We start from the raw sequence: 21756 nt of genomic DNA on the forward strand, positions 1-21756 counted from the left end.
GATATGTGCTGGTGGGGGTGGCATAAGGATTGCAATGGGTTTGGTAAAAGGACATCTAGATTCGTACATAGGTATAGGAAAGAAGGATGCGGATGTAGATGTGGATGTTGATGCGTGGCTCCAAGTGACGTCTAGTATGAGATCTCGGGAATAGAGGGGTTGATGTCTATCATTGAGAACGTCAGTACAGTACGTGATGATCTGAAATTAGAAGCAAGGAAGAAAAGGGCGCCAAAGGAAAATTCATGTGATGAACATCCAGTCAGTCACTTCTGCTCTGCCCAATTACTCCTTTACGGAGCACTGAAGGAGATGCGTTCCGTTCCGAAAAATCAGAGTTTCAGAACACGTTTGCATGTGAATTATGCAGCTTTGTAACTTCGTTCCGTGAGCTGGCAATTGCAACGACGGCTTCAACGGGACTCTGGCAAAGAGTCGTGGCGTTTCAATCCTTTGAAGCCAAGAATCTATACTTCGTAGATATTCTGGCGGTGCATTTATTAAACGCTACTGGAAGGGAGCTCCCGAGTGCCGAGTGGGGGCCAAGCCTAACTGTGGGGCGAATGTGAAAGTTGTGAAATGGCCAAGAAGTTTGTCTCAGACCTAGAGGCGTCTAAAAGTGGCTATTGGTCTTGGCTCGAGAGTAATTTCTCATTTGATCATGATGAGTGAAGGTCTTTGGGTACCTTATCATTGGATGTCGCCTTATCATCGAAAATCTCTGCTTTTCACATGAAACTTCCAAGTTAAAAGCTGATCCAGAATACAGATCTCGTGCTTTGTCGCATGTTTCAATGGCATGCCGTTTCAATGAGACCACTGACTGGCAGTGAGTGCCGGCGTCATTCGATGAGGCTCCGTGTCTTAGACCCATTGTAATCCGACATCCCGAGTTCTTGGCTGATGTTGAAGGAAAGATCTGTGCGCTGGGAGCGAATCAAGATCCTTACCTAGGTAGATAGATAGCTCTTTTGCTACTTAGCACGATGGATCAGCGCTAGCCAAGTACGAAGGCTGTGGCTACCATTGAAAATCTCTCCTTACTCCGTACTTGGCTCAGATGGCCGCATACAACTGGATATCGGAACATTTCACGGGTGCCTTCTCTGCGAGACAGCCCCAAATAATGACAAGTCTATCTCAGCCACCTGGCTGACGTTCTTGCATGTGAAAACTAGCATGCTGACGACAATGATTGAGGCTGCTGAACAGACTTTTCAGATAACTATGCATTGTCCATGCCGGTACTTATATAGAGCCAAGGCGCTAGTCGTTCCCAATATCCTCCACGAGTTGGCGAGCCTCGCGATGTTGCGCTTGGGCGATTTTCAACCAATCTGATGCACCACAGATAAGACATATAGACGATCTCTCCCTGCGCCCCTATTGATGATGCGAAAACGCCGCCCAGCCTGATGCCCAGCCTTGCCCAGAGCCTTGCCCAGAGCATGTTGCGTAGACTATGAATGCCAAGCCCCTCGAAATGGATGGCCTCTTCCAGGGACTGTTTTGATCTGCCGGGAAACTCCTCGCTTTAACACCACCTAGCGCCAAAGTATGCCAAAAGTATTATTTGTATACTTCGTGCGTTGGCTCAATTCTTTACTGTACCGTACTATCTCACCACCTGGATATTTTTGCTAGTAAGGCTATCTATAGCTCCGTATAAAATCGGTCTTATTTACGGAGGTAACTCACTCCACAATAGCTATGTGAACCAATCAGGTGTCTCCCTCAGCAGTTTTATAAGCGAAATGAGTATAAAAATATCGCGGTGGTGAGATTGTACGGTATCTCTCGGCATCCTACTTTGGAAGCGCCGTTGAGACTCCTGAGCGGCTGGGCGTTTCTTTCCAGTCTTACTTCTGTTGTGCATTCTTCCAAGAGATCCACAAAGGTCCCGCCAGCACGTTGGGTACATCCCTGAGAAGGTTTTGGGCATATGCTTCGACCGTTTTGGAGTGGCAACGGAAGCTATGAACACATGCTTGGCGATCGTCGGCCTAATTGATCTACCAATCCATGAAGAGCTCCATAGATTATCACTCATAATCTCCAGATCATTTAACATCAGGCTGGTCCTGTTCTTCAATAGTTTAAGACAAGAAAAACATACTCAACGACGCCAAACGAGCTACACTCATTCGCTCCAAAGCTGAAGCAACAACCAATTTCATTTCTCAATTTCTCAATTTCAATTCAAATAGAAAGACAACATTATGCAAAACACAAACGGCAGCATGCCTCCCACTCATAAAAAGAAGCTCAGTATCAATTTGACATCGTCCGTCAATGAACCAGTCACGAACAATCCATCGATGACACCATTCCTATACAACAACAGCGTATTTGACGTGAACAGAGATATCGAAGCCTCGCCGGCACCTTCTTATCATGGCAACGACGATCACTATAATGGCAACGACGACCACAAGTCGAAACATGATCCCGAAACCCTTTCCTGGTCAGAACGACTAAAACATTTTACTTGGGCCTGGTTTGCCTGTACAATGTCAACAGGAGGAGTAGCTTTCGTGGTCTCGGTCATCCCAAATCGACTCACTGGCCTGACCGAACTTGGAACGGTCATTTTTGTGTTCAACATTATTCTTTTCGTCACCTTCACCACACTCATGATCACGCGCTTTATATTACACCCAGGAACTCTCAAGCACTCGCTTGTCAACCCTCACGAAGGATTTTTCTTTGCAACATTTTGGCTCAGTCTCGCAACAATGATGACTAATACCACTGCATACGGTATTCCCAATTCTGGTCCATGGCTTGTCGAAGCTTTGTGGGTTGCCTTCTGGATATACACCGTCTGCGTTACACTCATCGCAATCTTCTACTACCATGTCCTTTTCACTGTCAAGAAGCTGGTGATCACGAACGTTTTGCCAGGATGGGTACTACCCATTTTCCCGGCAATGCTAGTTGGGACACTTGCTTCCGCCATCTCAAAATTTCAACCCGCACATCGCGCTTTACCGATGCTAGTGGCCGGCCTTGCATACCAGGGACTCGGGATGATGGTCGCGATGATGATGTACGCTCTCTACTTCGGTAGACTCCTGACTTCAGGATTGCCAGTCGAAGCCTCCAGACCCGCCATGTTCATCGCCGTTGGGCCACCCGCCTTCACAGCACTTGCTCTCATCGGAATGGCTCAAGACGTTGTCAAAACAGAGATCTTCCCAAACTATATCGAATTGATCGGCATCATCGACCAGACCCTCATCGCAGATATTTTTCAGCTTCTTGCACTTCTTACCGCTATATTCCTTTGGGTGTTCGCTTTCTGGTGTTTTGGAATCGCTGTAGTCGCAAATGTCGAAGCGATACCAAGGAATGACTTTCACCTCAACTGGTACGCATACGTCTTCCCCAACGTGGGATTCACAATCGCAACGATTCAAATCGGTGTCCGACTCGACAGTAACGCCATCACGCTGGTGGGAACGGGTATGGGCGCCGTGCTTTTCTTTCTGTTACTCCTTATCATGTTCTGTCATATAAAAGCTGTGATCAAAAAGGGGATCATGTGGCCAGGGAAGGACGAGGACTCTCATCATTGAGAGGAATTCGTTGGAGGAATCTTGTTCGAAGCGGAGTGGAAGTACATAATTTATAATGGAGGGAGGGTTGAGACGTGGGATATACAAGATGTGGCAATAGTCCTTGCCACAAGGCGCGGGAGGCCGTGATAACGGCGGGCAGGTAGGCGGAGGGTCGATGGTGGACGGCGTTTGGGAACCCGGTATGGCCGGAGAATGGAAGTTCGGGGGAGAAGCAAGTGTGAAATTAGACGGAAGGCATAGATAGAGGTTTAGAATGGAGCGGGAGTTCGGGTCATTTAGAAAAAATAGACATAGAAATAGTAGCAGGTATACTTTCATGTCTCAAACTGAACTTCAACGCGCTATAAATTCAATGCGATGCAAACGACAGCAGCTTGTTCCTGGTCCCATGAAACTTATAAGAAGGGGTTTTTGAGACAGCACTAGCCGAATGAGAAGATGAAATCTACGCAACATCGCGATATAACGAACTGGCGATATACCACGGCCACGACTTCGAGGAAAGTGACAATGAAACATGTTGGTAACGTAAAACTAGGAGCTGAAAGGCTTTTAAACCAACAGATAAAAGGTCTTGGATAAACATTGAACGATTAAGCAGTCCCGTCATTTTCTGTGCTGATATCGCGTAGACATGTCCTCTATCTCGACGCGTTGTGATCGTTGTGGCGAAAGAAGGGCCGCAAGGCCAGTTCCATCGACAGATGAAGCATTGGTAATATGATGGATCTGAGCAAATGTATCAAAAGACGCGCAAAGTCGAGTTCGTTTGTATTGTTGCACGAGTCGTTAGATGAGATGGAGGTCGTTCTCTTGGGGGGCGGGGTAGGGTTAGGGGAGGGGAAGAAATCCCAAAATGGTTAGAAGATTGCTTAGTCATTTTGGAATGTTTTGTTTTTCAACATCTGGAAAGGAGCTCTGTTGCATAATTACCCAACCAAGAGATATCTATGATCAGAAAAATTGGTCGTATTGAAGCCATATCATCAAGGCTTGAATGGTACGAAGTGTGAGTGGTCAAACAAAGTACTGTGCCGGGTATCAACAATGCCTCTGTTGCGAGAATCTCCGCAAAGCGGTTGACGCACGATGTTGGGATTGGGTAATTTATTTCTATCTATAACACTGTGACGATGTGGTGGAACAGCGGGAATCACTTTATCCATTCAGTTCTATGTCTTGACTGGCTTGCATTTGCCAATTTTTTGTTTTTTTAACCATCTTTGCATGAATTTTATCTTTCAACTGTTTCAAGGGTGTTGGGGGAATTCGCTAACTGAAATCTGCATTTAATCAGGGGCATCTTTCATTCAGCTCTGTGCTTCTCTTTCATCTATTCGAGTAACCTTCTATTGTGATCTTCTTCACAAAGGCTCTAAATCCTGTCCACTTTTTCGTTTAGACAAGCAACTTGAACGAGGGGAGAAGTTTGAGAAAGATGAGAAAAGCGAGAAGACTCTGTATTTTTTCAAGCGCAAGCGAGAGTGTGTTTCATACTCAAATTCTTGGATTGACAACAAGTTTTCGAGTTTAGAAATGAGACCTGCATTACATGAGGCCAAGGTTAGCTGAGGTACATCAAAAAAAGAAGACAATTTTTGAAATAGACGAGAAGGTAAAAGTTCAAATAAATAGCATAGTAAATGTGAAAGATAAGAGGAACAAACTATTCATTTAAAAACAGCGTGGCCCAGACTGTCGGGAGTTTGGTTGGGAAATAGGACTCAGGGGGTTGGATTATGGGTATTGAGTATTTACACGTAAGATTACAAGAGATAGTGATGCTATTCTTAGCATGGGAAGTCTGCTAATGTTTGGTAATATATGCTAACATTATGCTTACCAAACTTAGGGATGTCGTCGAGTGATGCCCGTCGTACAAAAGCGTCGTAAGCACGCCAGGATGCCATGTGACGTAGCATACCTTTGTGGAGGGTCGTCGCCTTGTTTTGATTGCAGCTGCGGGAAAGTGCAGTGAGTTGGCTTCTGCATGCGCTGTTGCACAATCACAATCATAATCTAAAGCTGGTCTTTGAAATCGGGCGCGTATTCCGCTTCACTGCTTAATGCCAATATCAGCCTTGCGATTTCTTATACCAAAATGATGTTTTGAGTAAACAAGTGTGGACGCCATCTGTTAAATTCAAGGCAAATAATTAGATGAAATCGCAATTTCCTTGCCTTCAGATGTGTGGCAAGACCGCCTTGTCGTTTCCTTTCTGAGTTGATTTGACTTTAGCATGAAGCTCCATCTAGGGTTTGCTTGCCAGTGAGCATATCATATATCAGATCTTTGAAAAGTACCACGGGTTTATGAAAGAAGTGGGATCCAGGATTCTCCCTGAACTGTTGGCATATCATATAGCTCTTCCATAGGGACGACCCCCAGTGAGGGTATTATATGCTAGGCGCATATCACACCCAAAACGGGTAACCCGACGAGCTTCTACAAGTACTATACAAATTTTAATCAGTTTCGCTCCAAAACGTCCCTAAGACTTGTGTACAATTTTACCTCTCTATACTAATGCAAGCGGTCACTTGTCCAATTTTCCGCCATCCTTCGAGGTATCCTTTGGGCCGAAGATAAGGAGGTACGCTCCGTACTGCAAGCAATCGCCCAGCTATCAGGCTGTTGTAATGTCGATGGGTCTGTGGGGTGGTGGGGTGCATTCCCCGCACTTCAGCACACTGGTCGTCCCTCTTGCACCGGTACTTTAGTAAATGCGAGGCACTTTCCCAAACAAAAAAGCAGTTACACTACCTATGATCGATCGGAATGATATCGAGGGTTGTCGCCTACCGGTACTAGATTGGTCATTCTTTGCATAGAGAGCCTCTTGTTCCTGACATCTACTCCTACTCTATTCTCTACTCAACGACATCCAAGATACCACGCGATACATCAGTGGAGCTTCGGTCCGTAGATGCAATTTTTTAACTTCCCCTGCGGCTTTGCAAATGAGGTATCGCCTTCCATCAGAGATACCACACTCCATCGGCATCGAGAAATAATTATTCCTTCCCACAGAGTCTCGTAGCAGTGATGGTTGCTTAAAGTGCTTCGACGCGGACCAACTACCTTTTGAGTTCAGCGGGGTGTGGTCTTCCAGGCTTCTAGAAGATCACCCGAGGTAGGGCCCGGTGGGGGGCCCTCGGCTCGGACACGATTGGCGTATGTAGATCTTCAGACTGTTTTGATTTGCAGACCAGTCCAAAACTTGCTTCTAATACCTGAGGACATCCGGAGGTCCAGCACCATATTGCACTCGTTCCGTAGACGGGACCATGCGGCCCGATAAGCTTCTAGAGTAAATGCAAAGTACAAGGCAAAGTCCATCGTATGCGCACCCGAGTTATAAGCTTACATGAAGGTAGCACCAAACAGGTGGACCTTGCATATTTTGCGGGGAATCGTTTCACGTGGCCGAAGTCATCCGAAGTCATCTTACAGTTAATATATTATCTGATCGTTAACGTTCACGCGCAACCCACCTGACTTCACCGGACTCACCGGCGCACGAGAAACGAGAATCGATTTTGGTTCTTGCGAAACACACGGGGTCGCTGAATGTGTGATAAGATACGCAGGCAGGCACTCGTATTAATGTACCTAGTATTAACCTCACCGCAAGGGCGCTTGAAAGTTCGGAGTTGATCTCTAAATAGTGTCAAACCGCCAAGATGAAATAATTGCAGCTAGACAAGGGTAAGGAACAGGCGATTTTGATTCATTCTCGAGTAGACTGTTCTAAAGTTTAAATTTTGTACTGTATAACGTTGAATGTTTAGGATGAAATTTCAGGGTCCGACCTGGTCCTTCACGAAGTTAGGTTCTGACAGCTTCCAGCTGCTAAGTTCTGACTAGCCAGTGTAGCTAATACTGGCTAGCTGCCGTACACTTCTTCTCTTGCGCGCCAATAATGATGCTGGGATTCTTGCAACTATTCAACTTATTAGCCTCCCAGGCTGATATCTTGTTCAGTCTGCTGCCACCTACGCAGCTTGTATCGTGGTGTTGAGCTGGTCTGGTGTCTCCTCTCATTTGACTTGCAAATTTATGGAGTACAGTAAAATTTACGGGGTTGCTGCCGTAGTTCTTGACCTTGTCTGATCCACAATGGTCTCTTGTCCAAGCTTCTCAAGTGCGGTGTTGATTCGCTGAGTCCCCTTAATCCCCGGCTTCGTTGTGCCCTAGTCCACACCATCGGACCATCCATGATTCGAGAATCGGTGACAAAAGAGACCCGCAAAAGTATGAACTGTATACGAAGACCTTCGTAGCTTCTCAACAGCTCATGACCCTTTTAGTCATTGCATAAGCCTTATCTTGCCTCTCTTGATCGTGGTAACCGCCCTGCCCTCGGCGCAACCGCCGTGTCTGTTGTCTTTGCCCCTGTAGTCCACCTTTTAGACCCGGACTTGAAATAAGACTACGAAGGGTTCTCCCGAAGTGCATGCCATATTTTAGCTCCTTGACCCCGCAATCTCGATTAAAACCACGTTCTTTCTTGGGGGGGTTTCTGCTTCTGCCTCTGCTCCCGTCTTCGTCTGCCAATTTAGTCTAATATAAGTCTTCGAATTCGCAAGAGATTCAGACATCTGCGTCGACACTTTCCCCCTGAGCCGCCAATCGCCCGTAATTAGGCTTCCATGGTGCAACCTCCCCTCCCCCACCATCGCTATACGCATACCGAAGAACATTCCCGCTCAGGGATCTATTCCTTGTACTCGCGTACGCAGGCATTGTGCCCACCCCCAAAGTTCGGGCAAGACCTTTTACTGGCGTCTCACACGAGCTGCAATCCCAGTCCCAGTATTTCTGGGAACGTTAACGCCTTCTCTTATTTGACCTGCTGCTGCTCCGAAATAGCAGGATTTGGATCTTGGATGTTGGATCTCGCAACACCATCATCTTGAGAATACATTCTTCCAAAGACGCCAGCCGTGATGGTATGCGCATCGCGGTGTGAATGGCCTTTATGATGTGACGAATTTATTTGCTGTTCACCTCTGGATTCTGTTTTCTATTTTTTGCATTTGTTCATCATGACGAGCAGGCCGCAGGTTGGCATTGAACGGTTACCAGTGCGGCGCATGAGCAATGAACCTCGGGAGTCAATGAATTGCAAGTCGTGTCGCAAACGGAAGGTTTGCTTGTAACATCAAGGAGTTCTTCCGCGTTGCTGAAAGTTTTTCCAGATAAAATGTAACCGGCTACGGCCCACCTGCGAAGCGTGCCAGGTCTTCCAATGTCCCTGTGTATATGGTCGGCTTTATGATTCTAGCTTCGGTTTCGGCACTAACATAGCAACAGATGCGGTCCCAAAGAAACGAGGACCAAAAACAGATGTACTGGAAGCGTTGTTGAAAAGGGTTGATGGTTTAGAAAAAAGGTTGAAGGATGAAAAGTTATCGAACTCGCCGCATAATGAGAATGGTTCAGGGCCAAACAAAGATATTTCCCTTGCGGACTCGAAGCCCGAACGCCCCCAGCTCGACACAACCAATGTGGCCGACGAGATTGCTGTATATTCGCCAGCTCCCAGCAGGTGAATAACACCATAAAGAAAACGAAAGTCAAGCTAATAGCTCGTAGTGCAACATCTCCTGTCGTGCAAACAGATTCACTCCTCAATACATACTTTGCGCGATGTCACGGCAAATCATACTATATCCTAGACGAAACGAACACGCGGCAACGAGTACAACATAACCAAATTCCCTCATATCTTCTTTCCGCCATATATGCTGTTAGTGCGAGGTAGGTGAAGATGCGACTGAACAGTCAAGGAATCTGCTAAAGGAATCAGGTATACGCCACACCCAAATGGCTACCATGCGGCGGTCAGACTCAGCGAAGACTATGCCACACGGGCTCGAAGCGAGCTCGACATCGACGACCCTTCCATTGACTGTTTGCAAACGCTCTTACTACTAACAATGGCCTTCACTGCAGCAGGAAAGGGGAAAAAAGCATACATGATGTTAGGTACGAGGGGTATTTGCTAGGGCGTATCTCGGTTGCTAACATGAGAATAGCAAGCGGTATTGGTATGGCGCTGGCGCTCGAATTGCATCGAGAGTTGGATAACAAAAGCCCTTTGACTCCTGTCGAGAAAGAAATGAGACGACGTTTGTTTTGGACATGTTACCTTATGGATCGCTTCACCGCATGCGGATCCAAACGGCCTTCATTGATCGCCGATAGATCAATTGTCCTGAAACTTCCTTCGTGGTCACCGAGTCCTTCCTCTCTTGCGGTTGAAGGAGAATTCTTTCAAATCGGTTCTAATCTACAATATCATGGTGCATCCGGGAAGAAATGTCAAGGAAGTAGTGGCATGGTAATAGACATTGTTCGCATTCTCGGAATCACGAATCGGTATCTTGCGGCAGGTGGGGTGAAAGGGGACAGCCATTTCCCTTGGCATTCATTGTCAAATCTCTCGAAAATCCGCCAAGATCTTGACGTCTGGGCATCTGGGACCCAAGATGTCTTCTCGTCCGTCGATACTCTCTTTGGCCAACCTGATAGCACAACGCTTGTGCTCAGCAAACTCGTATACCACCTCATTCATTGCTTGATCTACCGACCTTTCCTTCCGATCGACCTCGCTGAACTAGCTGGCACTGGCCAACATCAATCATGGCAGATTGAAGCTACCAATCTCTGCTTTCTGCACGCAAACGCCATTGCAGAATTGGTAGAGTTAGGTAAGTAGTTTGAGTAGAATAATCCGATCGGCTCTGACACTTCTTGAATCAGGGAAACAATCGCCATCGATGGAATGGCCCGCTTTCGTTGGCTATTGTATTTGTACTGCAGGAACAGTTCACGTTCACGGAACGCATTATAGAGGAAGTCGCGATGGCGAAGTCTTCTCTGCATCTGCAGAATTTCTATCAAGAGAGATGCAGCAATTATCAGAATTGCGGTATGCATGGTCTTCTGTACAGCACCAACGCGAAACTTTACAGACAATATACGGTTGTCACTCGGAACTCGTCAAGTCTTTGGCGAGTAATCCGATGCGGTATAGCCCTGTCTTCCATTTGGAGGACTTCTTTGATCGGTATAACGATCTTGGACAATTTGTCGACGGGGCTCATATCTCCTTTGCCGACATACTTGTCGATCCAACGCAGGAACCCTACACAGGACATGATCTCTATGCACCCCGCCCTGGCAGACCATCTGAAACTCCCGGACCCGCGACTAATGGGAAGCGCAAGGCCTCTTCTGCCTCACGCAGGAAACATATCGACCTTAAAATCGCACACCGGAATTCTCATCCTGAAAATTCCTTGATTTCACCCGATAGCACGATACGCGAAGGCGATCGAAAAAGGACATTAGATGGGAATTTAGCAATGCAGCAGCCGCACACTGCGTTGGACCCGCCACCTTTAACACCATTTTCTCACACTACCAGTATACCGAATCTTTCACAAACACCATTCTCACCCCCCTACACATTTAACTCGTTGAACCCGCCTGAAAACTACGATCCGATGTTTGGCATGCCTCAGATGGGCTTTGGATATGGCAATGGGATGGGTACAGCTGCCCCAGCGATCGGAGAGGGAATGACTCCTGGCGGAAGGAGTAATGGGGAGCATAGCAGTAACAATGGCGCCAGCGGCGATGAAAAAGACCCTTTTCTCAGTCTTCTCGAGCAATTAGCAGAGAATGAACATAGCCGTGGCGGGCCGAGTGAGCTGGATTTCTTTCTCAGCGGCGGGAATAGTTGAGCGGTCGCTCAAAGAGGTTATGCGTGGGTGCAACATGGTGGCGGCAAAGGAAAACTTAACAGGAGTTCTGGGTATGGGTGGCTATAGTGAGCAATTGGGAGTCTTGGGGTGCATGTTTTAAACGATAGGACACCGTCAATGGCAGTGTATAGTACGAGAGATGAATACAGACGTCTGCGCAGCCGCATTGCGGCTAAATGAATATACTTATTGAATCTTCTATATACCGCATAGTGGCGTGCTTACCCACACGTGCGGCTTGTTGTTGAGTCATACTTTGGAGAAGTTCCAATGATTTTCAGTGCGGCAATTGGGGGATAAGTGCCAAGCACGTATTCTTGTCAAGCAGCGAATATCCTCTACAGTATGATCAAAATCTGTACTGTATACGGAGTACGGATTCTCTGGCGGCCCCCAAACATTACACGCGGCCCGAACCTTGTTGACGGATACCGGCACCAGACGCAGCTGAGTGATTGGGCAGTCCACCAGCAAGGTAGAATTGACCCCTTGCACTTACATTGCACAAACCCTAGCGCTACACACCCCCCTTTTCATCTCCGACCCCGCCATGGGACGACCACACTGAGTCACTGACCAACAACTGGGCTGAGAAATCCTCGTACGGAGACACAGGGGCCCTAAAGGAACTTAATTTACCAAACTTATTTTAGACTCCATTCTACTTCGTAACACCCACTTTCAAGATGCAACCCGAACGAGTTGACCCTAGTACGGATCTCCCCATGGTAAGCTGGGGACTTCCGTTCCCAGAGGCGTGCGTAAAACATATGAGCGATACATTACACACTTCAAAAGCTTATATCATTGTATCTGGTTCTCTGAGCAGAGATACCGATGCATTGCAACGACTTTAAAAGTGCTCTGGGGGAAGACAGGGTGGCAGGTGTGAGAAAAGGAATGACGCCCATACATTGATTGTACTCTGAACTCTTAACAATAACGAAGGATGTCAAGAGAAGTGGTGCCGACTGCATTGTTACACTTGGAGGAGGTAGTCTGATAGATGGTGCCAAGGGAATGGTTTTCGTGAGTCAAGCTATCCATATACTTTCTTCTGATCGAAACTCCAGATCAGCTGATTACTATAACGAGTATTAGGCACTTGCAAACGACATTGATCTCGAAGACATCGAGGGATTCGATATCTTCTTAAGGGAGAGCATGCCCTGCATCACCTGGTCCCAAAGTCATTATCTAAGATCCAGAACTCACGCTCACAGTACCCGAAAAGGTATGACTAAGTACAGGTCTCAGAATAGTTGATCATTGCGTGGAGACTATATGCTCCAGCAACCCGAAGCCCAAGGGAACTGTTTACTCGACTAAGGGATTGGGGCTGCTCATCCCGGCACTACTGAGAACGAAACAGGACCCGGCGGATTCGGATGCTCGACTGAATGCCCAGAAAAGAGGTGCGGAGAGTATGAAAGCTCATTTATTGGAGGGCGTACATGTCGGTACGTCCCAATCCTTGTGATGGACATACACGTATTTTGAGTTGAAATCAATGCTGAGGTGGCCTCTTAATCCAGGAGGATCGCATGGAATCAGCCATCATAACCCTATTGTCGCGTCAGTGTTGGAAAAACACAGCCTGACTCGCGAAACTAGCGATCTTGGAGATGACCTTTCGAGCTACATATCTTCCTCAGAATCCCAATCCTTTTTTGGGTTGACCTTTCGGCGAGATGGAAGAAATGCCGAAGTTCGAGCTTCATGGTGTGGTTCATCATGTTATTATATACATTTTTTCTTTCACTTAATTACCTAACTCCTCACGAAAAACCCCTTAATAATCCGTCATCCCCCCATCTTCCCTAAACAATCCAGTACTCTGCCAATTAAAGCCGGCAGAATCACTAAACATCAACTCGAACAATGCATCCACACCCATCTGATCTGGCAACGCCTCTGCATTGCCTGCATACAGCTGTTCCGGTTGACCCCCACTGCCGTTGATTTGAGATGTGCCAGTGCCGGCATTCCCCAGGATGAGGGCGAAGACGTTTTGGATGATGCTGCGGTAGTCGGCGGCGGGGTGCGCGGTGGCTGAGGTGCGGCAGATGGTGTCGAAGATCTGGGACGCGAGGGATGTGAGGCGGTACAGGAGGGATGGGGGACGGGGGATTGAGGGCGCGGTGGTTATGCTGGGGGAGGGGTGGGGAAGGAGGTGGAGGATTCGGAGTTCGTCTGTGAGGGGTGGAAGTTGTGTGTTAGTAGGTGGTGTGGTGTGATGTGGAAGTTATGGTTCAAGAAGAAGAGGAAGACGTTACCATCTATAGCTCCTCGCGCATAGCACAACACCAGAAAAACAGCTGCAAAACTATGGGTAATCCACGACGAGTCTACGGAAAAGCGGAATCTGCCAAGTGCCGTCTCGTCAATGGTAAACGGGCAGAGTGGGAACGATGTGAGAGAGTAAGACTGCCGTGTCCAAGACTGTGTGTTTGTCTCGTTTGAGAGAGCGAATATCGTTTGAGCTGCCGCTAGCAGGCTTGCATCGAGGGCTTGCAGTAGAGACAGTTGCATGGGCTCGTGGGCCTGCTGTTTCCGCGATAGCATACTTCCGAGGCCAGCACTGTTGATGGCGAGGCGATACGACTAAGAGCAAGTAAGCAAACATCCGCTAGAACTTAGAATGCAGGCTGGAGGATCCACGAAGATGAAAGACGTACCCGTAAGGACGTGAACGGCATTTGATTGTGTTGGCAATTATCTACAGCTTTGTTAGTCGACTGTTCCGAGGACCGGGACTGGGATGTTGAACTTCTCGTGAGCTTTGAAGTCCAGAAGCTATACGAAGTCAGAAAGAAACACGCAAACAGGCAAGCCGTAACTGGAGAATACATAATGCAGCATGCAAACTTACGCCTCCCAATTGTCAAACTCGGCATTTGCCTTCTTCAAGCTCGCAGCATCCAAGACCCTCAATCTTGGATCGCCACTACTTTTTGCGGCCCTTTTTATGATTGCCACCAACTCGCTAATGGCTGCGACTCTCGAATCATCCGGCTGAAGGGCTTTCTCGTGCGAAGCAAAGGTTCGCCCAATCATCGTGACTGGTTCTGGATCTACTGACGCTGGCAAGCCAGCGGAGAGCATCAGATGACAGTCACAGGTCAAGACGTTAATCCATACTCTTAGTCGAGAAAAGTCTTCCTGTTCTAGACAACTGGAGTTGGGCGTTGAAAAGGGGGTTACGGCTGAGCGATCGAGTCCGAGAAAGATCGAGTAACGGATTGCAAGACCTAAAACACTCCAGGCCGAAATATCGTTGTCTTGTTTCGTTTTTAGTCCGCCGTTTTGTGCATGTGATGAGGATTACTTACAACGAGTCTGGCATATTCCTGGTGTCTCCTGTTCGACTGGCATCCACTGGATGTAGAGGAGCAGTGATCGGATATGGTCAAGGGTCACATCAGATAGGATAGGTTGGAGAAGAAGGCGAGACAGGCTTGAATCTAGGAGTGCAACGATAGCGCGGTAGTTTTCATGTAAGCCTTGGTAGTTTGTCCGACTGCTAATAATGAGTGTCCATTCTTCAATGCAACTGGTGCCAAGGACAGTTTTACATACCGGTCGGCAGTCTGCCAGAAACGTGCGCCTACGGCGCAAACTGATAGGAAGAGTACAGGGCTGGCTTCACGAACAAGAGCTGCTGAACGCTGGCTTTGGATGCAGAGAAACGGGGCCATGGGATGACAATGTTCAAAGAAGCTGTTGATGGATTAGTGATTGGAGTTTCGTAATGTCGGAACAGGGGGTCAACAAACATATCGAAAGACTGCTGGGCTTCTTCCATGGTAAAAATCCCCTGAGTTACAGGGTCGAACACAGATGCTCGCCGTTCTTGTCTACCTATCATAGGAAATATTGGGTCATAAGTCATATTTCGAGATGCCGAAACATTCTCTTTCGACAACGATGCGATATTGCGAAGCGTAGACATCGGTGTATCGAGATCAACAGCATCCATGGTGAAAGGGGTTTCTGCAGGGAGTTGGGAAGGAGACGTTGAACTACCCAATGCCGATGGATTTGTGACATGGTTTGAGAGTTCTTGCCCCCGAGTGGTCGCGGGAGAAAATATTCTTGATTTATCCCGTCAGCATTCTCAACATATTACGCATACAATCGCTTACTGGTTATTGGCTTCACCGTTGAGACCTGGCAATGACCCATTAAATACATCACCACTACTGATAAAGCCTTCATTTGGGGGATTTGTGTCTCGTAAATTCATGTCGCCATTCTCTGGAATCCGGTCTGCGTTTTTGAAAGTCCTCAGGGTTTCTTCAAGGTCCCCAATCCGCTTCTGGTGTTCTAGTAATCTAGCAATTGAAGTTGTCAGTTATATTTCAGCCGCAATCCAATTCTTCATGGACAATTACTGTTTCTGAATCTTCCCAACTTTCTTGATGGCGATTGCACTGTTTTCTACTTCGTTTTCGAGGGGGGTGGTGGTAAAAGAGCATGTAAATCCCAACTGGCAACACCGTTGACAAGGCTGCAAGGGATCGGTATGGGATTGCCCATCACACTTTTGTTTACGATTTCGACACTATGGAAGTCGTTAATTGTATTCCCAGCGAGCTCACGTGGTAGTGAGGTTGCTCTACCTGGTTGCAAGCGCGCGAGATCCTCCGCAGTTTCCCCGCGGGGACACCATCATCTTGAGACAGGTCGTTCTCTTCTCTGCTGCGTCGCTGACTCATTTCCAAACCAAAAAAACTTTCACATGCTTATGATTATACTTATGATTATTGAAGTTGCACAAGATTGAGGCTGGTTAGAGAGTCTCCAGGAACTCGGGTGGAGTGGGTATAGGAGATAAGATAAGGAGAAAGACCTCAGGTCTCAGGGTCAATGGTGGGATGGGGTAGGGTTATCCATGCTTCTCCACGACCATGCTCCTGGTACAAATAAAATGAGTAGTCGTCTGCAGCGAGCAGCTTGCTTCCAGACTTCCAGTGAAGTTGAAGTTTCTCTAATTTTTCTTAAAGCCAAAGATTGGAATACCGCGTGGCATTGGACGAACAACAGCAAGCCTATTTCTGCTATCTAACGTCCTTCGCTCAGGAAAAGACCCTACTGGATAGTTGAAGAGTGGGTCATAAGTCCCGGCATAGATACGGACTCTACCGTACCTATCTTATCGAGATGAGTGAGCTGAGTGAGCTTACAGAGTCCTTTCATCTATCAAATGTCGGAAAATTAACCGATATTGCCGATGCTTTACTCGACTCATCGGAATACTTACCTATTGCTCCAAAAAGATGAACCCTGCTATAGATACCAGCCTATAGATACAGCATGAACTTAATCCTACTTTGTATATCTCCCTCGTTTCCCCTTTCAACCTTGTGCCAAGTCTGTTTTGCGCGCGAAAATGGCCTCAACCGAAAGCTCTCCCACGCTTGACAGAAAGCCATCAGATGAAAAGCAGGTCGGCTTCAATGCGCCTATAGACATCACGGGTATCGATGCCCCGGCAGCCTTGGAGCCATCTCATGCGGCTGAGTACTTGGAGTTTCTCGAACTGAAAGAGCATTTTGAGTCGGATCCGAAAGCTTATAAGGCACTTGTTCGACGACGTAGGTTGTGCCCTTGAAGATAATAAATCCGACCATCAGATGTGCACTAACGGTTCACCTAGTTGACCTTAGGATCATTCCCATGCTGTTTTTATATTACCTGTTGAACTCACTTGATAGTAAGTTTTCCCCCAAACGCCACTAGGCAGCGACTTGGTCGGATAGACTAATAATGGAATGCATAGAGTCAAATGCCGGCAATGTTAAGGTGAGATTATAATATTATAACAAAGCTGTGATTACTAAATCATCATAAATAGATCTACACTTTTCTCAAAGATACGCATATGACAGGTCACCAATTCAACCTGGCTTTGACATGGTATTTCTTCAGTAAGACCTATCATAGAAACATATAGTTACAATATCTGACGTATTTACAGCTTATGCCTTTCTCGAGGCTCCTTCAAAGTAAGTTCTAGCAGAAACTATCAAATCGCTGCGCTAATGTGATGAATAGCATGTGCATGCGAAAATTCGGTCCAAGACTATGGTTATCAGGATTGGTTTTCTGTTGGGGAGCAGTAACACTGGGAACGGCTTGGGTGACAAGCTACCATGGCTATTGTGCTGCACGAGTCATGCTTGGTGTTTTTGAGGCCGGTCTATTTCAGGGTATGTCAAGAACTATTCCTAATGATCCATCACGAGCTAATCAGACTTTTGTTTAGGTTGTGAGTAGTACACCTTTCTTGCTCCCAAAGAACATGTGTCTCATCATAACCATAGGTTTTTATACCCTCAGCTGCTGGTATGTCAGTGGGGAGCTTCAGACGCGATGTGCGTATTGGTATTCGTAAGTCATCATTTCTACGCACAGCAAAATCTACTTGTCTAATTGTATTTTCAGGGCTACCATGGTCTCCGGGGCATTTGTGAGTCTGATAGGGTACAAAATGGAGGTTTTTCTGACAAGTGGTTTTAGGGAGGGCTTCTCGCTTATGCCGTCGGTGGTTTACAAGGCCGACTGGGATTGAAACAATGGCAGTAAGGTCGAAAATCCCTCCGAATCCAACAATAACTGACTGATAATAGATATCTGTTCATTATTGAAGGTGCATTAACCATGTTCTTCGGCCTCCTCGGTTTTTGGCTGTGTGTAGACTTCCCGGAGTCCTGGTCGTCCAGATTTTTCAAGGCAGATGAGATGAAATTCCTTCAGCTCAGGGTCAAGTATCAAGATGGCCCGGTTTCGCCAGACGAGGGATTCAGATGGAGTGCATTCTGGGAAGCAGTTAAAGACTGGAAAACCTAGTAAGTTGCTTGAAACCAGATCATTTTTGCATCTACTAATTGAATTCAAAAGTTTCATTGCCTCTTTGTTGGCATTTGGAGGTTCCGTTCCCACATACTCGTAAGTCCTAACCCTATTAGTCTCTTTATTAGGAGTCGGGAGCAACTAACTCTTACATACTAGCGTCAACTACACTCTCGCAACCATGGTCAAATCTCTCGGCTACTCGTCTATTAAAGCCCAAGCATTAACAGCCCCTCCATATGTTTTTGCATGTGAGGAGATTATCTACCTACAGAGTTCCAGGATGAGCTGACGGTGTTGTAGTCTTTTGCGTGATCGCGATTGCAATATACTCGGATAAATACCGCTGCCGTGCTCGCTCGCTCCTCATTAGTTGTAAGTTCATCAGCATCTATTTGACCGTTGGAAGGATCAATACTAACGAACGTCTTTCCTAGATGCCATCGGGACTACTGGCATCGTGATTCTGTGGCCATGTTTATACCACCAGAATCTTGCAGGAGTATCATATTTCGCCCTTTTCTTGGTCGTTGCAGGATATAACATGCAGGTAAATTATGCGCATTCCCAAAAAGAGAAGTTAAGGGCTAATTCGGTCATCCAAGGCACCTGCAGTTGGCTCTTGGCTTGGAACAAATGTGCGGAATCCAGCCAAGCGGGCAGCAGCTATGGGATGGCAGTCTACATTCGGTCAGGTAAGCGAATTAATCCTCCCATCGTCTTGCGCAAGTGGAATAACCTTTTACCTGCTATTAGCTTTTAGGTGGGACTATTGGCGCAAATATTTTCATTACCAAAGAGGCACCGACGTATAAGTCGGGATTTATTATCCTCCTCGTATTAGTGAGTTTATCTTATTGAACGATTGCAAGGTGCTCTCAATTGACTGACTTTCTTTGTAGGTCATAGTTGGTGGAGTTGGTGCTACCATCGCAAATTGGTATTTTCTCAGGGCTTCTAATCTCAAGAAAGACAATATTCCACTGGAGGAGTTGGAAGGAAAATACACGGAACAGCAGCTTTCGGAGATGGGAGAGCACTCTCCATATTTCAGGTACGCTTGTATGGTCTTTGTATGTTGAATTGCTTTGGCTAACGATATCCTTTGCAGATATATCCTCTAACGGGCAGTGGGAGACAAACTGACCCGACTTGTAGCTTTGGGATTTATAGTCAATAGGATAGAATACAGGATGATAATTAGAAGCCTCGGAAAATCAAATATCAATTGGATACGAGGACTTTGCACATTTGTCCCGAAATTACAAAACGGGCGCATTTGACTACCATCGGCACTGCCTCAACTCATATTGACATTCCCGCGATTATCCTTTCGAGTTTACATTCATCACCAGTTCATTCTTTTCGGTAAAGCTCCCAACCTTGACACCATCCATACCCTAGTTATATTTCTCTCACTCTCCGTATGTCTTATCTGCTACCGTTGCTATACCTATAAAAAGTGGAGAGATACAATGAGTATCGGGACAATCGGACATGAACCCGAGAAGCGTTTCGTGCTAAAGCAGAGTGTCACTAAATGAGACAAGGTAGATTGTTCTGATAATAATCTAAAGAGACGAACTAGAAGGAAAGCTAGTCTTGTGGCTGAAGCATAAAAGTGTAAATAAGTCATCTCAAGGAAATCCTCGTCCAGAATTCATAAGAATGGCCTCTCATACTATAAACGGGCTTTCCGTGAAGCCCATTCTCGGTGATTTCGGTGCAGAAGTATCGGGAGTCGATTGGACTCAAGTTCCGCTTCCAGAAGATCTCATAAGAACCGTAAGTACGCTCTACAACCACCTTGTTATATTTTAAAAGTCTAATTCATAACCGGTTTCGTTTCAGTTAATCCGCATACAAGATAAATATGCAGTCCTTATCTTCCGAGACACAGGCCTTGACAACGAACGACACGTCGCCTTTTCAGCGCAACTAGGGCGTCTGGAGGTGAACCCCGCCTGGGGAGGGAGCGAGAGAGTCGGGACTCCGTATCTGTTCGACGTCAGCAATATTGAATCGGATGGATCTTTAGTGAAGAAGGATACAGTCAGTACCTAACCGCTTGGACTCATACCAACACCAACACGCGCACTCAACCCTATGATATAGGTGTATCTGAACTGATGTGAAACATACAAGAGACGATGGCACCACGCGCTAGGTAACGCATTATGGCACACCGATTCTTCATTCAACCAACACCGCTCAAAATACTCCCTGCTGCTCGCCCACGCCGTCCCGGGCACTGGTCAAGGCAACACCGAATTCGCCGACACGCGACGCGCGTGGAAAGACATCCCAGCCGTCGAGAAGCCAAAGTTGCGCGGGTTGGTCGTTGAGCATGAGTAAGTCTTAATTGCTCAATCATACCTTGCCTACAGGGAGTCAGTCATCCGACGGTCTAGAGAGATAGACCGAAAGGTGAACGAGACTGATAACAACCAGAGCTGACTAGAGCGCGAAACAAGGCTCTGGCACTCACGCAAACTGGCCTCGCCTGAGGAATACGAAGAACTGACATCCGAAGAACGGAATGTAAAACCTCCTTCTTACCACAGGTTAGTCCAGCAAGGATCTAGTGGACACGAGACGTTCTTCCTCGCCGCGCATGCCAAAGCGCTGTTTGACGACGATGGGAAGCGGCTTGCGGACAGCCAGAAGATGGTTTGGGATCTCATTGCTCATTGTACACAAACCAAGGTAAATACATAAATACATAAAACCAGTATTTATTTATTTATTTATTCCCCAAAAACATACTAAGGAGGGAAGGAGGGAGATTCAACGTACGGTACTGATGTTTTATAGTATACTTTCACGGCTGAGTGGATATCTGCTGGCACGCTGATGTGGTGGGATAATCGGCAGTCCATGCACCGCGCAAGTCCGTATACAGAGAAGATGGGAGCTAGGGACCTTAGACGCTCGACTGTGATTGATGATGGCCCGTTTGCATTCGGAATGCCACCGAAAAACTGCAAGTCTAGTAATTGAGGTAGCTAGCCACGCAGAAATTGAAAAGCTGGCCCAGAAAGAAACTTTCTATATGTATTTGGAGCCTTGATAATATTAGAGAGAGAGATATATATATATCTAGGCAGATAAAATGTAGTTTGAAATAAATCTCATATAGTAAGGGGCTTCGCTAATCACTAGCGCCAGACTCAAGGAAACATCTTGGGTTATACATGTCTTTCTCCGCCTCCTTGATGTCAAGTTATTAACCTATGGTTAAAGTACGTACCATTGGTATACAAACCTCGTAGCTCCTAGGAGTATCCTCAACAAACAACCACAGAACTTCCATTCCCAGGAAATTAATTAACACGCACAGAGCACGAACGACCTAGCCGGCCAGTCCAGTCCAGTCACAATAGAGCAGCTTCATCTCCAAACCCGGGCCCCCAAGGGAATATCCTGTCCTATCCTATCCTCAGCTCGCATGGCCTACAACGTCAATCCCACCACCACAACGCTCACCCTCTTCCACCACTACCTCCCCGACCCCTACGAAGACCTATCCCCCCAAACATAACTC

At 46.8% G+C, this 21756-nt stretch overlaps 5 protein-coding genes across 5 annotated transcripts; 4 read left to right on the forward strand and 1 right to left on the reverse strand.

Annotated features, from left to right (window-relative positions):
* Positions 1–2240: 2240 nt before the first annotated feature.
* Positions 2241–3578, forward strand: mae1_1 (Malic acid transport protein; the record flags this gene model as incomplete). Its single annotated transcript, XM_031153188.1, has 1 exon — positions 2241–3578. The coding sequence occupies one exon, from the start codon at positions 2241–2243 to the stop codon at positions 3576–3578; it is 1338 nt and encodes a 445-aa protein (XP_031001563.1).
* A 5052-nt stretch (positions 3579–8630) lies between these two features.
* On the forward strand, positions 8631–11336 carry LHYA1_G008269 (putative transcriptional regulatory protein; the record flags this gene model as incomplete). Its single annotated transcript, XM_031153189.1, has 6 exons — positions 8631–8732; positions 8784–9133; positions 9181–9345; positions 9395–9573; positions 9624–10298; positions 10351–11336. The coding sequence occupies 6 exons, from the start codon at positions 8631–8633 to the stop codon at positions 11334–11336; spliced, it is 2457 nt and encodes an 818-aa protein (XP_031001564.1).
* Positions 11337–13149: 1813 nt separating this feature from the next.
* Positions 13150–16075, reverse strand: priB (the record flags this gene model as incomplete). Its single annotated transcript, XM_031153190.1, has 10 exons — positions 13150–13550; positions 13634–13961; positions 14036–14153; positions 14230–14638; positions 14690–14877; positions 14937–15077; positions 15134–15451; positions 15503–15691; positions 15752–15921; positions 15980–16075. 10 exons carry the CDS (start codon positions 16073–16075, stop codon positions 13150–13152), a joined length of 2358 nt encoding a protein of 785 aa, XP_031001562.1.
* Positions 16076–16749: 674 nt separating this feature from the next.
* Positions 16750–19336, forward strand: TNA1 (High-affinity nicotinic acid transporter; the record flags this gene model as incomplete). Its single annotated transcript, XM_031153191.1, has 18 exons — positions 16750–16954; positions 17017–17073; positions 17140–17162; positions 17215–17287; positions 17338–17365; positions 17415–17569; positions 17684–17750; positions 17805–17829; positions 17880–17941; positions 17990–18208; positions 18261–18308; positions 18372–18463; positions 18516–18587; positions 18650–18762; positions 18818–18907; positions 18969–19055; positions 19115–19266; positions 19324–19336. The coding sequence occupies 18 exons, from the start codon at positions 16750–16752 to the stop codon at positions 19334–19336; spliced, it is 1581 nt and encodes a 526-aa protein (XP_031001561.1).
* Positions 19337–19880: 544 nt separating this feature from the next.
* On the forward strand, positions 19881–21212 carry tfdA (Alpha-ketoglutarate-dependent 2,4-dichlorophenoxyacetate dioxygenase; the record flags this gene model as incomplete). The annotated part of the gene is made up of 5 exons (XM_031153192.1): positions 19881–19997; positions 20064–20264; positions 20358–20563; positions 20687–20918; positions 21027–21212. 5 exons carry the CDS (start codon positions 19881–19883, stop codon positions 21210–21212), a joined length of 942 nt encoding a protein of 313 aa, XP_031001560.1.
* Between the last annotated feature and the right edge of the window lie 544 nt (positions 21213–21756).

Source organism: Lachnellula hyalina, assembly GCF_007821495.1.
Source record: "Lachnellula hyalina strain CBS 185.66 chromosome Unknown contig00230, whole genome shotgun sequence".
Lineage (NCBI taxonomy): Eukaryota > Fungi > Ascomycota > Leotiomycetes > Helotiales > Lachnaceae > Lachnellula > Lachnellula hyalina.